The sequence below is a fragment of the Mustela nigripes genome, chromosome 12 (assembly GCF_022355385.1).
Source record: "Mustela nigripes isolate SB6536 chromosome 12, MUSNIG.SB6536, whole genome shotgun sequence".
In the NCBI taxonomy this organism is placed as follows: domain Eukaryota; kingdom Metazoa; phylum Chordata; class Mammalia; order Carnivora; family Mustelidae; genus Mustela; species Mustela nigripes.
The window spans coordinates 97,740,590-97,757,616 of NC_081568.1; the positions used below are offsets into that span (position 1 = coordinate 97,740,590).

At 39.4% G+C, this 17,027-nt stretch overlaps 1 protein-coding gene across 3 annotated transcripts in view; it reads right to left on the minus strand.

Moving 5' to 3' along the window:
* The window catches only part of MRPS27 (mitochondrial ribosomal protein S27), an 84,761-nt gene that overhangs the window by 19,051 nt on the left and 48,683 nt on the right, over nt 1-17,027 (minus strand). For all 3 annotated transcript variants that reach the window (XM_059418035.1, XM_059418036.1, XM_059418037.1), the window contains one exon: nt 235-349. In XM_059418035.1, coding sequence (XP_059274018.1) covers nt 235-349 — 115 coding nt within the window. The remainder of the gene's footprint in view (nt 1-234; nt 350-17,027) is intronic.

The window sequence follows — 17,027 nt, forward strand, 5'->3', positions numbered from 1 at the left end:
AACTTCCTTTTGCTTTTAGTTGTCATTTTCCAGTCACTAGGTGTGGAAAAACAGCAGCTAGGGAATTTTTATATTTGACCATTGATTAACTTATAGTCAATTCCATTCAAAAAAGGATATCTGGGAGCAAATAGATATCCGAAGTTATTTATTGTCTTAGTCTTTGCTATACTATAATAGGTATTAACATCTAAACTCAGGAAAACAAGCTGCAATTACCAGGAAAACACTCACCTTATTTACAAGGGTATATAAGGCTTTGTCTTGTGCACCGTATTTTAGACACTGTCTAATCCAGGTGTGGATAGTCCAATCTCTCAGGTACCAGCAGTTGGGGCTGTGTCGAAATCTAAATAAAGCATAAGAGAGAAAACTGGGGTTAACTCTGAAATGTCAATGCCAAAATGCATCCTCAATCAGGTCCTTCTTGTAGATATTTACCAATGTGCAGTCAGTGTTACCAAAAATTGTAAAGGTCAACAGTCAATAAAAACAGTCAATAAAACCTCTTAACTGTAAAGTATGAAATGGGAAAGAGGAGGCAGAATAATAACAAAACACCCTAAATGCTGTATTCCTTACTTAACACTTCTTGATGCAACATCTTGTTTTAAAATACAAGATTTATAAAAAAAATGATCTGGGTAAAACACGAACCATGGCATTACACAAATACGCCTTTCATTAGAACAGAGATGTGAGGCTGAAGCGGACACTTTTGAAGTTTGAAACAGATGAAGCACAAATGGAGAAAGGAATACCACAGCAACTCTAGAGGGATATCAGCTTTGAGTTATATTAATATTTCTAATGGCACTTCAGAGAGATCAGGACACTCTTAACTGAACTAAAAGAAAAACAAAAAAAAAAAGCAGAAAAAAATAAAAACGAAGCACAATTAAACATCTAGGTCATCCAGGATCCACGCCCTCCCACTGCCCTCTTCGAAGCTCCATTCTAGCCCATCAGTTTGCCCATGTCCTTTTGTTTCCTGTAGCTGCCCACATGGCTTTAAAAAGCCGAAGTAGCCCAAGCTGAGGTGTGTGTGGCAATGGTACCTACAAAGGAATGGAACCCAGAAAGGTATTCTGAGCACTGCTCTTGCCTCAAATTGTGCACACACTGGTGGTACCCAGGGCTGGGGTGACTCCTTTTGTCTGCAGGTCCCTGCCACAGACTGAGGGAGAGACGAGATGCTGCTGTGAGGGGGGTGGTTAAAGAGCTTTGTCTTCCTTTTTCTGTTTATCTGTTGTGATTGGGACACATCATCAAATGTCGTATCATTCAGGGGAGGTTCCCATAATTTCTTTAATTGTTCAGGAAGCACATTAATCTCCAGACTCTATAAAAATGAAACTGTTTTCTTAAATAAAAGAGGTAAGACAAAAACTTGGAGCAAAGGATTTTGTGCCATATTTGAGTTGAGGATACGGCTAATACCAGTGTTTTTTAGAAGCTGGTTATTCAATCTGCCACCTGCTATTTCCTGCCATCTGCTATGGGGATAGTCTCCTGCTGAACAGGTTCTCTGCCAAAGTAAAAGCTGAGAAAAAGAGAGGAAGTGTGAAGTAGTATTTAATTTAGGATATTTATTAGTGCTTTGGTGAGAAATTTGGCAAAAACAAGATCTGAAGATGTTTTATGGATACAGAGTCATGTAACCCTCTTTAGACTTCAAAATGTCTTACATCTTACTGGAAATTATTTCTCACTCTTTCTTTACAGAATTAACCCTTAAAAAGCAGAAAGAGAGATGGGACACCTGACTGGCTCAGTCAGTGCAGCATGTGACTCTTGATCTTGGGGTCCTATATTTGACCCCCATGAGCTCCATGTTGGGGGTAGAGCTTACTGAAAGAAATTTAAAAAGCGATACGACTTTTTATAAAAAGGACAGAAAGAGAGAAATATGTCAAATTATGTTCTGGATGAAAATGACCTAGCCAGAGTAAGTCACTGTATAGGTGCCCAAGATACTAGATCTAAGGAGATCTTCTGCATAGAAATGAAACAAAATATATCTGTTAGTAGTTAGTGCTTTCCCTCACATTTTAAAGTCAATAGTTGAGCTATTTGAGTTCCTCTCCTTACTAATCTGAAACATCTAAGATTTAAAGTGTAATGGCCAATTATTTTAATTTTTAAAATTTTAATTTTTAAAGAGAGAATTCAAGAGAATTACCAGGTGTACTGCCTAAATGAGGGTGATGCTGCTTGCTGGCCTGTAAGCCCTTGCTGGGCAAGGAGGGCCATGGTTCAGCAGTGACTCCTCAGTGCCTGACACAGTTGGTGGCCCACAGGTTTTCAGCAAATAAAAAAAGAGCTTTGGTCAACAAATGTATAAAATGCTATTATGTGCTGATCCTTTTGCTAACATCTAAGACATATACAAAGAACTGTAAATTTCCTGTTTGGGGCATTTCTAATTTTATTACAAACACGAAGTACACAGACATAGTTCACAACACTATGAGGTAGAACACAGTAAGTGCGAAGGAGACACAGGGCATTGTTAGCTGCTGGGAAATGTACTGGGTAGCAGTGACGGTTAAGTTCCATCCATTTTTTCTTTAAAAACAAATGGAATTAGAAATGCCAATTACCTTCTCTACCCAAGATTATTTTAAACCTAAACCTTATTTTAAAAATCTAATCTTCTGCCTTAGGATGTCTCCAGTGACTACAGAACTTGTGACATTTCTTTCTGATAGACTTTAAAATGAGAGCACCATGACCAAATCCAACCAAACACCCTTTTTATTTACACTTTAAAGAAAACAAAGATTAATAGGACCTAGGTTTAGACCTTCAGAGTTCAAATTAAAATTTGTTTAAAGTCGTTGTTAATGGTCTGAGGCTAACGTTCATACTCTGGAAGTATGAAGAACAGAACAATTTTATCTTCTCAAAGATCTTGTCTTCTCATACTTGGATTTCTTAGAAGCCTAGAGAGAAAGTTACTCAAGACTTTACACAAGGATCTCAGAACAGCGGTCTTTGAGAGATTTGTCAACTGACCCTCAGGGGTCTTTAGTTATGTTCACTGTCTCCCTCATCCTGGAACAGGGCTACTTGGTTATGATCTCTGCTCTCTAAGACCTAGGAATCCAGAAACACAAACATGTCTAGGACATGTTCAACTACGTGAGCATATCAAATCAACTTGGGAATTCGAGGGAATTACTTACACCGATTTTATGAAATATGCTCCCCAAACTGCAGCTCCTACACTTCCCAAGCAGGCAGCACACGAACTCCTTTCTAAGTCCTTATCGGTGTTAAAAAAGAAATTAGGACACAAACATATGTGTGTTATCTAGCTGTCTAGAACATAAACAACTCAAGCCATTGAGACAGTAGGGTCCACCCCACTCTGGATAGTGAATTTGAGGACTTCTCTATCAATGACTTTTAAGCAGTTCAAACAGATAAACATGGGCCCTGCTCAGAACTGCCAGTGGTAATATGATATGCAGGTAAGTCTCTGGAAAGGGTACTTGTCTGGAACGATTCTATGCACTGCTGGAGGAGCATTCTCCCGTTCAGCCAGGAGAAAGGCAAAGACACGAGAACACAACTAACACATTGATTTTCCAATTTGCCTGCAAACAGACTGGCTTTTGTTCTTGCCTGCTCTGACCACCAGCCTGGCAGATTACAGGCGGCCACTGTCGGAGTCCCCTCTGTGCCCTGTGCCATCAGCTGTTTGCTCACCTCGACAGAAGCTTTATTATTGTCCAGGCCAGCAGGCTGCCAAGCTAGGCAAACCGTGTGAGTGTGGAAAAGATAAACAAATGCAACTCAGATCTCCCCAACAATGCCTGTGCTCATGGAGGCCATGGATATTTGGAGTTTCCAGCTTAAAAAATATAAGTAAACTTACAACAATTCTAAGGACATGAGAGTATTTCCTGGAGTAAGGACATGAGTATTTCCTGGGAAAAAGAAGGACAGAATGAAGACGTGCACTCTCAACCTCTACCTCTAGTTCTCAAAGTTGATATCCCAAGGCCAAGGACACTCTGTCCACAGTGCTAAGTGGCGTTCCAGGTGAAGACATAACTGGCCTAAGAAGCCAAATCATAGACAATCACATGGCAGGAACTGGGAAGCTTCCTCTCCTCAAAATCAGGCTATATTCAGGACTGCTCAGGGCATTCGCCTACACCATGGCTCATTCAAGATTAATGCCACCAGGAAGGAAGCAGAGAATCACAGGCTGCAAAACTGACTGGAGGCAGAAGTCTTTGATACCCCAGAGATTTTTGTTTATAAGGGAAGAGAGGTTATATTAAAGAAGCCAAGAGTGAAAAGCAAAACACCAGAGACTTACTGTGATTACACAAATGGTACTTTACTGTGTGAAAAAGTCACATGGTATATCCTATCTGTAATCAATTTCATCATTTCATTGAAAAAAAAAAAATAAAGGGGGAAAACAAAAACAGCCTTTTCTCCACAGGGTTCATCTAAAGGTTACTGCTGAAGGCAAAAGCGACGATGTTCATCAGCTCTTCAGTACAGCAAGTAAATGTGCTTCCGACTGGGCAGGGCTGATGCACAGATGCCAGAGCCTGGAGCTCAGCGGCTCCACCATTTCGCTGCAGCACTGGCTCTTCCATATGAATGAGCAAGCTTTCCACAACGTTTATCTGATTATGAGAGCCACCAGCCTTAAACATACACATGCAGTTTCCCCTCCTCCCTAGTGAATTCTGTATCCTGTGGCAACAGGCTTTCCAGATGGAAACCTCAGCTTCTGGGCTGGGCGGGCACAAATGGAGGCGAGTGAGGGGCCAGGGCGAAGAGAGGAAAGAAAGAGTGCCAAGAAGAAAATACAGCTGGCTTCAAAGCCTGTCGTGTGGACTGGGACTCTTATCAGTGAAGCAAAGTATGTAATTATTAAAAGGTCTGAGCACTTCCCTGAACTAGAACCAAAGGGTAAAAGGGTGTCCTGTGACTATTTAAGCCAGAATCTGATTCAATCACTGCTAATGACTTTCTCATTCTAAAAGGATAATTAGTTTCTTTTGCAAACTTCTGGAAATTCTGCTTTCATCAATTATTAATTGCACCCCCAAACCCATAAAGAAAATCAAGTTTTGATAATTTTCTAATGACTATTATATTTTTGCCAACTGTTTAAAAAGGGGGTAGGGTCTAATATAGGAACTGATAATAAAGACACAGTACTGTAGATTTTAAATCTCTTCCCTGCTTGAGATCCCAGAGTCTTAATCTTTACAAAGGAACTTCAGTTAATTTTAACTTTCAGCAAACATGTTCCAAGTGTACACTAAGAGAAGCACCAGGAACAATAATCTGGTCTGAAATGCTCCTCCCTCAAATGGCCAACCAGTTTGGGCTCAACCACTGCCAGAGAATTCATTATCTCCTTCATGAAGCAGATAAAAAAGATTTTTTTTAAAGTTCTAATACTTCACTTTTGAGAAGGACAGGCTTACAGGAACAGGATGTACAAGCAGTAAAATTTATACTTTTCAATGTATGGATCTGTAAGTTTTGACAAACCCAGTTGTGCAATTACCACTACAATCAATATGGAAGAACAGTTCTGTTACCCCTACAAACTCCTTAATGTCTCCTTTGTCGTTAACCTCTCTATGGTTTACTGGTCAATTTAAGCCAATTTTATATAGACAATCTTCTCAAGTCTTTTTCTAACCCCACAGTGATTAATTTATGAGAGGAAAGCAAATATGGTAATAAAACTACAATTTCTATCAGTTAGTTTATAATTCATATCCTGCCAATTTCCAAAAAGAATTTGAAAAAATTAAAACCCAGTTTGCATAAGACCTTCTGGTATCCTTGTTTGCCATTCTAAAAAGGGTGATAAGTAAGTGGATTTTTGGTAGAGAATAACACAGACATAGAATTTTGCAAATGTGAAGTGCTAAATAAATGCAGTATAATAACACATTTTTTGAAGTGAAGATGGATAACAGAGGGACTCGTTAGGTATCAAAGTCAAAGTCTAAATTTGTCAGACTCGGGGCTTAAAAATGAGGTCATTAGCATTTCACCTGGAAACACAGTGGTATGACATGTCAGAAAGTAGGAGAAGTACTCCATTTTCCATGTCCTCTCATGGAATAGGAAAAAAGCAATGACAAGATAATTATGGCCCCAAATTCTTATCTCTTTCCCTTCTCTCTGTCCTGGTTATTGTTTTGCCAGATCGGCCTTTCTCAATCTAGGAAACATATTTTTTATTCATGACGTACATACCAAATAGCTACCCTGTGCCACGTGATCTATATTCTTATCCTATTGGTCTAACTCAATTTTCCTTGAACTCCAATCTTAAAAATGACATCTCCCCCTTTCTGATGCAGAAAGAACACTTACAGACTGGCTATGTTCTGCTGTTCTTTCTCTTAAGGTATTTAAAGGTAAGGAGCCAACCAGAATGAGACCAAGTGTTCTTTGTCTGAAACCTGGAACGCCATTTTTATTAGCCTCCAAAAGGTGATGCATATGGATGACAGGAGGATTATTTGTGGGAGAATGGGACAAGAAAATATATTTACAGTGATTGCTGGGTGCTTCCTTGCTTGCGATGGTCCTACAAGCAGAAAATGGCTGTCTTTGTGGCCAACAATTCACCTGCTAGTGAAACTGCACCCAGAAGCACCTGGTGGGGCTCCTCAGCTACTTTACAGCTGGACATACAGGTTAGCTTCACTCCTGAGACACCATCACTGGTGGGCAAGGTGAGGCTAAGGGGAGGAAGAGGAAGTTTTTTAGGAAGGAACAGGAAGTTGAGGAAAACTGGATCTTGGGACCAGTCCTATTTATAAAAGAACATAAAGTTGTAGGAACTGGCTTGGTTTAGGCAGAGATAAGGGAAATATTTTTGGTTTTCGGGAGGAAATCTATGAGCAATAAATGAGCCAGTTTTAAAAAGATGCAAATATTGCCTGATGTCTTCTATAGCTTGGCTAGGAACTTAAGAAAAACTTCTGCAAAATCATGAATAATACAATGACTAAGACAGGAAAATCACATATATTTATTAGTCACTGGCAGGGTGTACATATGAATAGTTCTGAGGAAGGGGAAGGTGAGAAGCAAAATGGGAGAAAAACAAAGGCATAAAAATAAGAATTTCTAAAGTATTCTTGGCTTAGTAAAGTTGTCAGGATTAAGTCTGCCACAAAAGAAACGAGCAGGCAAAGGCCCCTGGCCCAGGGGATGAAGCACACCAGCAGAAAAGCCTGGAAGAATAAAGCTGATGTTGAACAGCTGATGTTGTGTTTTTGTGTGAGGTAATGGATTTCTTCAGGGATATTTCTGAGGGAAGAGAAGCTCAGCACTAATCTGGGTTTCTTAAGAACCAGATTTTCTTTTTAATGAAGAAAAAAAGCACCTCTGTGTTTAAACATTCTGATTCTCTAATACATGGAAAAGTTAAATTCCCTAAGATTCTGTTTATATCAAAAGGTAATGTTGGATTTACTGCAGTTATAAACCCAAGTTCATAGCTAGTTTTTATTTCTGTAACTCCGCGGACTTCCCTATATTGCTTTTAATCTCTTATAAGGTAGGAGAGAACTTTTCTATCCTTTCGTGTCCTATAACAGCAGGTGTCTGATGATTTGGCGACAGTGGCTAGGCCTGCTCAGAATGTATAAATCCCAATAATGTATGTTGAAAACATGAGTATTGTTTATAATGAAACAGTAATCCATTTCCAGTTTTGAAATTCATCTTGCCTATAAACAGATGAGGCCAGGAAAAAATGTTACCTCTTTTTGTAGAAAGTTGGAGGAGACTAGAGATGGGAGAGATGTGGAATAATGTGGTCATTCTGAAAAGCCACCTACTCCTTACTTCCTCTGCCTCCTGTTTCCTTCCCATCAAAAAGATCCAAGGATCTTTTTGCAGTATAGTAAGTTCAGGAAAAGATAACCTGAAGGGAGAGGGAAACCACAAGTATGAGGACAGAAGACAGAATACATGGGTTCAAAGAACGCCCCTAACAAGTTCTAAACCATGAAACTTAAGACACCTCAAAGTGTCTTAAGGAGACTCTGAAAACCATCTAGGCCAAGTAAACTGGGGATAGGGGAAGGAAGAAAGCTGATATACAATTACAGAATCTATAATTTAGTGCTGGTAGGGACCTTCAAAAGCCACTCTGTACTCTGAACTATTTATTGAGAAGTTACTATTTTTACCAAGCCCTGTACTGAGTGATATGAGATTGTCATATCATTCATTCCTCTACTGATGAAAAATCTTGGTGTTTATTGAGATGAAAAGATTTGGTCTGTAACAGGACCTAAACTCGACTCTTCACACTTATTATTCCACCAATGCTCCTCAATTATTTTATTTGTAGGACATCTTTACAAAGCATCTCTGGGGGCACCTGGGTGGCTTAGTCAGTTAAGCAACCGACTCTTCATTTTGGCTCAGGTCATGATCTCAGGTTCCTGGGATCAAGTCCCGATGCTCGGGGCGGGGGGAGTCTGCTTCTCCCTCTCTCTCATCCCTCCCCCTTCTCATCATCTCTCTCTCTCTCAAATAAATAAAATCTTTATTTTTAAGGTTATTTTTTCAGTATTTTATTTATTTGTCAGAGAGAGAGAGAGAGAGAGGAAGGAGCACAAGCAGAGGAAGCAGCTGACAGAGGAAGAAGCAGGCTCCCTGCTGAGCAAGGAGACTGATGTGGGACTCAATGCCAGAGTCCTGGGATCACGACCTGAGCTGAAGGCAGACAATTAACCAACTGAGCCACCCAGGTGTCCCTCAAATAAATGTAAAAAAAAAAAAAAAAAAAAAAAAAGGGAAATAAAAAGGCATCCCTGCAGTTTGACAAAGGTCTCTAACATACTGAAAAAATAAATAACACCTTTTAAGAAAAGATGTTATTTATTTGAGACAGAACATGTGAGCACATGCACGCAAAAGTAGGGACAGGGGTTTGGGCAGAGGGACAAGGGGAGAGAGAGAATCTCAAGCAGACTCCCAGCTGAGTGTGGAGCCCAACACAGGGCTTGATCTCATGACCCTGAGATCATGACCTTAGCTGAAATTAAGAATCAGATACTCAGCTGACTGAGACACCCAACTCCCCAAATAACATCTTTTCTAAATTTAGAAGCAGAATTCAGAGAAAAATACTCGAACTGTAAAACAGTTTTGGAACTGCCCTGAACTAGCTGTGTGACTTTGGAAAGTCACTTGATCCTTCAGGATTTAAATTCCTGTAACTAAAATGAAGAGGTAAGATTATCTGGATCATGAACTCACATGGCCACAGGGGCTCTTCAGTTAACAGAAATGCATGAAGAACCATGTGAGACAATAGATGCAAAGCTGTTCATAATGATCTAGCAAAGTAGCTACTATTTTTACAAACATACAATATGAGCCAAATAAGATACACTAGAACTGTGGACTGGACCCAGACCTCCTGAAACTCCTTCTGGCTCTTAAGTGTAATGACTCTGTGGAATAATACACTTAATCCACTCATTAAAATGTCAGTCATTTACACATTTCTAATACACCAGAAAAATGGGCAGTGATACAAATAAGTGAAAAACAAGGAAAAACAAGCAATTATTCAGCCCACAGTTGATTCAGCTCTTTTCCACTATCCTCCACTCCCCTACCAGCTGAACATCATTTTATCCAGTTTGGGCAGTCCATAAAAATTATTATGGGGGCAGTACACCTTGCAAAGTGGCCTCTAAAATTACAAGATGAAATGATAAAACCACTAAAGTTGAGCTTAAGGTCCCAAAAGTAGATTTTAGTTAGAGATCAAGTCCTGCAGGAAATAAAGTTTTCAGCAATTAACCCCTCCACTAGTATTTTCTACTCTAATGAATACTTATGTTCAGTTTATATCTAGAGTCAGCCATCCAAAGCAACTTTCCTATGCAACACAGATTGTTTTGTATGTTGCTACTTTCTCCTACTCCTTAAATAAATTCCTGCTAAGCAGTCATAACTACCCAATCAATTCATTCATAACTAGTTTTGGTATCAAACCCCTATGATCTGGTTATTTCTATGGCAGAAATAGTGGAACCCTTTAAAAAAGGGGGAGTAAAAAGGGGGTGATGATAGGGATACTAAGTTGCTTGCCAGTTTCTGGAACCATAAAAGGACACAATCAATTTTTATAGCTGAAAGAAAAGAAATTTGAAAAACTGAGATTTAGATTTGTCAGTGCAACTGGTTTTCAGGAAGCCTAGATTTAACGCTTATTTAAAAAAAAAAAAACACCCTTATTTATATATGAAGGTAGAAAAATTAAGGTGACCTTTCCTTTTTCTTGTGCTGTCAAATGGTTAAAATCAGGATGACTACATTTATTAAGCAGGTCCCTTATATAGCTTGGGCTAGCCCTGCCATATTAAAACCAACTTAAAAACCAAAAACCAAAACCTGAGTATTTTAAATTCTACAAACAAACATATTATACTAAGAAAATGCTTAAGAATATCCAAATACAAACTTCATTCCACAGGAATGCTATGGGTCTGAGATAACTCCTTTTAATATGATAATCGTAAGAAAGAACGATTACAAATTTTCAATAGCAAAGAGCTAATTCTTTAGTAATACACTAAATACAACGATCTGGGTTCAACTGTTACGGCTGGCAAATCTTCCATAAAACCACCATGCTACAGCTAAACAAAAGCTCTCAGGCTGGCCCAAAAGGAGGGAATGAACAATTTGAAAAACATCTTTATTCCCTTAGAAAATTTTTTAAAACGTCTGAAAGTGCTGGGAGAGCTGTCTCAATGTGACTGCAGGCAGCTCTCCAAAGTCCCTCTGCTTCTCTAACTATGAGTCATAGGGAGAGGAGAGAGCATCTTGGCAAAGATACAGTCTTTCCTCTTTGGTTCTACCCTCTTGTCCCTTTTATTTCATTATAAAAAAAAAAAGTATTGATAGATAATAGCTAAATAGATTCCAGACAGGCTTAACTGAAGAAGTTTGAACACCAGGGAGGCCAAATATCATTGTAGGAGTCTCTATTGTTTGCCATTGTGAGCCACAGACGCAGGGAAGCATCTTCTGCATCCTAAAAAGGGCTGGTCCCATTGATCATGTGTCAGATCATGGCTGTGCTTTGTGGGAGAGGAGAGAGAAATGAACTATGAAAATACCTTCGCTTCCCAAGCTTCAGAAACATCATTAGCTCATATGCTGGACAATTACAGTGAGCTGGAAGGGGCAGGAGCATGTCCTTTATGAGTGCACATTAAGTGGAATTTCAACTGCAGTAGCTGGAGGCCATGCATCTGTACACGGCTGCTACAATGCGTGCAGCCTTCAGTCAACAGACACAATTTTTCCTTCCCTCATTTTACACAAAAAAGCAAGAGAGCTAGTTTTTTTATTGTTGTTTGTTTGTTTTTAATAAAAAGAGAGCAACATTAAGGAAAAGCTGAATGTTGAACTAGATAGAGAAGAGTTTTACTTGGGGACCTACATGGAGTCACTTATTATAACAGAATGGAGCATTTGGTGTTGGCAAAGCTGTTCTCTTCTGCATGTGCTCATCCACCAAACTACCATGAATCAAGATAGTATGCTGGGCACTAAGTGACAGAGATAACCATACATACTCTTTGGCTTCCGTGACATTAGACTGGGATTATCAAAACACAAATATTTTGTGAGCATCTAAAACAAGCTTAGGTTAATTCATTACTATCAATGAAAATCATCATTTACTTAACACTGATTATTTCTTAACACCCTGGTAGTAAATTTTTAAAAACTGGCTCTCAGAAGAGAAGTGAATCCAACTTTCCTCTCCTCTTCTTAGTATGTCTTTTGCGGTTTGTTTTCTTTGCATATATTTAAGAAATAAAGGATTACAGATATAAATAAAGTTGGACCTGCCTTGGTGGCTCAGTTGGTTGAGCATCTGACTCTTGGTTTCAGCTCATGAGATAAAGCCCCAAGTCTGGCTCCCCATTCAGTGGAAAGTCTGCTTGAAGATTTTCTCCCTCTGCCCTTCTCCCTACTCTGATGCACACTCTCTTTTCTAAATAAATAAATCTTAAAACAAACAAACAAAACTGCACCCTCTTCCTGCTACTTTCCAAGCAGTAACATTGGTGTCCATCATGCTCATACATGTTTTTATACCTTTATCACCCATGGATGCTTCCAATTTAAGGTACATGTATGTGCCTTTTAACTCTGCACCAAGGCCTGTATGATAGAGAATCGAGCCAAACCAAGGTAGTGTGTGCTTTGCCAGGGGCAGAAGAGTAGGGACAAAAGTGACAAAATGAGTGCTATCTCAGATATAAGGAGGGATGAGAGGCCACTTTTACTGTGGAAATTAATCAGCACTGCCACCAGGATAATCCCCGACAAGGTAATGGCTGCTCTGCATTTGATAGCAACCCAGACATAACTTGCTGACTTGGTTAAATCAACATGAGAAGCAGGTTTGTCAGCTATAAAAAAGAGGTGAAAATACCTTAATCACGAGGTTATTTTGACAATCAAAGCTAATTTTGCATTTTGACAACTTTTAATTCAAGTATTTTGACAACTTTTAATCCTCTTTGGAACCAAGCAAAGTATAAATAGGCCCCCAAACAAAAAATATTATTGTTAGAGTCTATTTGATATAGCACTTGATGGCATTCTGTCTGGTACTGCTTTCTATTTGCTTTAAATATGTTTTGTTCTTAAGACTAAGGTCTACTGCCTTTGCGAGTGCAGAAGTAGGTAAGATACAAGATTTGGCATTAGATGGACTTCATTTCTACTTTACAACTTTCAGGAAACGGACTCTAAACTTGAGGATGCTAACCTGTAAAATGAGTAAAGTTGTTAACATCTCCCGTGGCACAACTCTGGATTGGTATGAGCATCGAGGAGATGAGACATGTAAACTCCTTAATACAATGGCTAGCACACAGCCTTTTCTGACAGGCTGACAGAGCAGCTGACAGTAGCCACATGCAAAAGGACACTGAGTTAAATGTGAACTCTACTGACTATTCCCTCCACTTGGGCTGTGACTTGCAAAGTGGTAGGCACATACAAGCAGCAAATACCTGATTGTCATCAGCCAACTGGGAGAGGACAGAGTGGGAAGGACAGGGTAAGAGGGTGAAGTGTCCCGTGTACCTCGTTCCTCTAAAGACAATCTCAAAGGAGAAGCTGGAAGGCAAACCAAAAGGGAGAACAGAGGTTTTTCACAATCACAGAGATCAAAGCCAACCAGTATAGGGGTATGCCAGTCAGTCTGATGGCTGGTAGTACGGTCTTTCATCTTATTTATGATAGAAGAAGGTCTAGGAAGAGAAATGGGAGTCAGGAGATGACCTAATAAGGAGTTAATTTACCTATTACTGCTCTTCCACCTTTGGAATGTTTTTCACAATCTTGGCAAGCCAGTTACAACACAACAGAGATTATGCCTTGAGTCCTCTATTGGTTCATTGCCTACCAGCCTCTGTCTGGCTGGACTCAATAACTAAGGAGTATGAAATGCCTTCTGAAGATAAACTGAACCACTCAAAAGAAAAGCTGCCAAGCACTGCTCATGGCTCTGATCTACGCTCAGGGCAGAATCTCAGAGGAAGCAAAAAGGTATCTATATGGGGCATGCCACCCATCCAAGCCTCAGAAGTAAAGGAAAAGGGCAACAGAGGCAATGCATTTGCTGCTGAGCAAGCTGCTATTCCAGCTTTAATCTTTCCCCACTCATTCGCCCACTGCACCACCCCCAGAAGCCAAGCCAAGAGGATGGAATCCTCTTTTCCATCTTTTATGCACTACTAGTAACCCAAAAAGACTTTAGGGCTGAAAGCTCCCATTCCTGCCTACAACCCAGATGGAGCCATCAGCCCTTTGACAACCTGGACAAAGCAGCTGATTGCAGCCACATGACAGCAAAGTGCCACTGAGTTAATAAAGTATCTATGAAAACAAATATACAATAGTTTTTTTCAAGTTAAAAAAAAATGTGAATACAACCAGTAAGTGTGTTTTAGGATCCTGTGTTAAGCTAGGCTCAAAAGTGAGACAAAGACATAGCTGTTGCTATGGTGGCCACAGTATTTGACTTCTTTAGGATCTCCCATAATCCCATGCAAGTCTAGAACAGTCTCCTTTATTAGTAATACTCATACTAACTATATTTTTAGGAATGAATCAATGAGTACTTATAAAAGGGTGCAACATACTGAGAAGCATGTTTTTGAATATTTAGATCTTTTTAAATTTAATTTTTAAATTTTGAAAAAAAAATTTATTTGAGAGAAAGAGAGCGAGCATGAAAGGGGGAGGGGCAGAGGGAGATAGAGAATCTCAAGCAGACTCCCTCCTAAGCATGGAGCCCAATGTGGGGCTCAATATCATGACCTGAGCCAAAACCAAGAGTCAGGTGCTCAACCAACTGAGCCACCCAGGTACCCCAATATCTTTCTTTTTTTTAATCATACTGAAGGGAAGCTTCCTTTTCCTGAATCAGTTTGTGCATGTAACTAAGAATGATAAAAAGGATCAAAATATATAATAGCATCACTAATTAAAAGGTACTCAATATTTCCTATGTGCATTATCCTCAGCACTTTATATATATATCTTTTTCGTTTTTATAGAGTAGGAAACAAAAAACTGAAAAGGATAAAATCTAGCCTGAGAGCTTGCAATAAAGCCAACACAGGTGGTTTTTATTTTTACTACAGTGTTTGAAAAAGACTACTGGTGGCTGTTAAGCATCAGTAGTTAGCTTCATTTAGACAGCCAGCTTTACCAAAAAATGTGTCACTCTGAACATGAGAATCACACTTGGCACAGCAGGGTGTTCCTATCATGAGAGGAATGTAGAAGAGATGACAACAGGTTCTTATGCCAGGGTAGCCTGACAGGGTTAATATGCTGGGTAACCCCTCACCAAGACCCACCCCAGATCTCTTCTCTTGAGTTGTTCAGATTCCCCAGAAAGGACTCCTCCAGGCTCCTCCCTGAGAGGGATAATAATCCTTGCATCGCCAAATCCAGAGTCCTTCTGGTTCAGTCTCTCCAGAAAGAAAATCACCAGTCTTCTGCTAGGGTTGGAGAGAAACAATCTGGGTGTTTCACTACGACTTATGAAAACTTTCCATTAATCCTCTTCCCTTGCTGCTTTTTCTTTATGAGATTTTGTAGGGTCCTACAGGACGGATGCTCTTGCAGCCAAATTTCTTCTCCTGCCAGCTTCAGTGGTTGCTTTCTCTTTCTGCTAAGTGTGTTACCTCCTTCCATGTATTTTACAACTTTCAAAATTTCATTCCTGTTGACTCCTGTTCTCTTTATTTTGTAGATTTTTTTTAACCTTTTATTGTCATGTTTGTGGATGTTTTATAAGGGAATGGAGCTGAGAACTTATGTTCAACATCACGTTTAATCAGAAGACTTTCATAAGCCATTTGATCTCTGTGAACTAGTCAGTGGATTATACAATCACTTGAAAGCAATGATGGAAAAAAAATGTACTTCAAACATTCAAATGTATTTCAGTAGTAACATTCTCTGCTTAAAGAAGAACACATTTTGAGGAAGACACTTAACTCTCTGGATTTCCACTTCAGTAAATTACAAAAAAGGCTAGATCAAAGAACAATCCTTTAATGACCCCATTAACTCTAATATCCTTCAACAAAGGCCCCAAATAAGTCATAATGCTATAACGTGATTTGTTCAATCTAAAATATTTTAATGAAAACACTGTGCACATATATTAAGACCCTAATATGTGGATGGCAAGTTAAGTGTTAAAAAATATCAAGACATGGTCCCTAAATTATAATATTCTCTCTTTTTTCCTGGGGATAAAAAGGATAACCACATGTAACAACATTATTCACGATTACTCAAAAAAAGGAAACAAAGTTTAATCAAGCTTGGCAAATTCTCTTTTAAGAAGGTAGAAAATTCAGAATAAGGTAGAAAATTATGTAATAGTGCAACAATGTCTTAAAAGATGAAACTTCAGCCATATTCCTAGAACTTTCTCTGCTCTGATGATTTAAAAAAATGATTTCTCTATAGGTGAAGGGTCAAGAAGCTAGGGGACTAGATCTCACAAAACTATGAAACCAGTACAATTGGAAGGATCTAGCTCAGGCTGAAGCATCAAGGCCTTTCTGTGTCAACTTTCTGATAAATCAGGCAGCACAGTTGATGCCAGAGCCCAGGTTCCTGGCATATCGATATGGAGATCTCTATGTATCAGAAGAGAGGGAGAAAAGATCACCTGTACTTATTATCCTTAGGATTCATACAACGTTAACACCATTTCCCCCACTCCTGGAATTCTATACTTGGAACCCCTTACTTTACGTGTGAGGAGGAGAGCTGCTGTCTAACAGAGGTAGGAAACTGCCAGACTGTAGTGAATATGGGTCCCGCATGAGAATGAGGACCAAGGTCTCCTCTTTTGCACACTCTGGAGACCCACAGGCATGCTGGCACAATGCAGCAATGCGGCACCTGAAAGCACCTGCTTCCCGGTGCATGCAATGGAACTTCTCATTCCTTGCAAATGCCACGCAGGATGTGACATTACACACAAGCCATGTCAGTAGGTGTATTTTACTTTCACCAATTCAAGGGACAATAAAAACCCAAAGGGTTGAGTTAAAAATTATACTTCAGTGAATTCAGGTCTTTGAAAAGTCAGGACTGTTGCATATGTTTAATAATCTTGTGCTTTCTGGCTACAACTGTCCTTTGCTTTAGAGAAGCACCTGCTGCAAAGAATGTGAAGGTGATTTTTAATCACTGAGTCAAATAAATATGTGAGATTTAGTACCTCTATAAAGAGCTTATCCTTCACACTGATAATGTAATACATTTATTGATCTGCATTCACTAAACACATATACATCTGAAATAAGGATTGCAGATGTGGACAAAGGGCTAAAGCCTATATATTAGTTCAGTACCCATCTGTCTCTGGTATGACATGAGAATACTAGGATCTTCCTGTTGCCCAGGGCCATGCCTCGAGAGCTCTC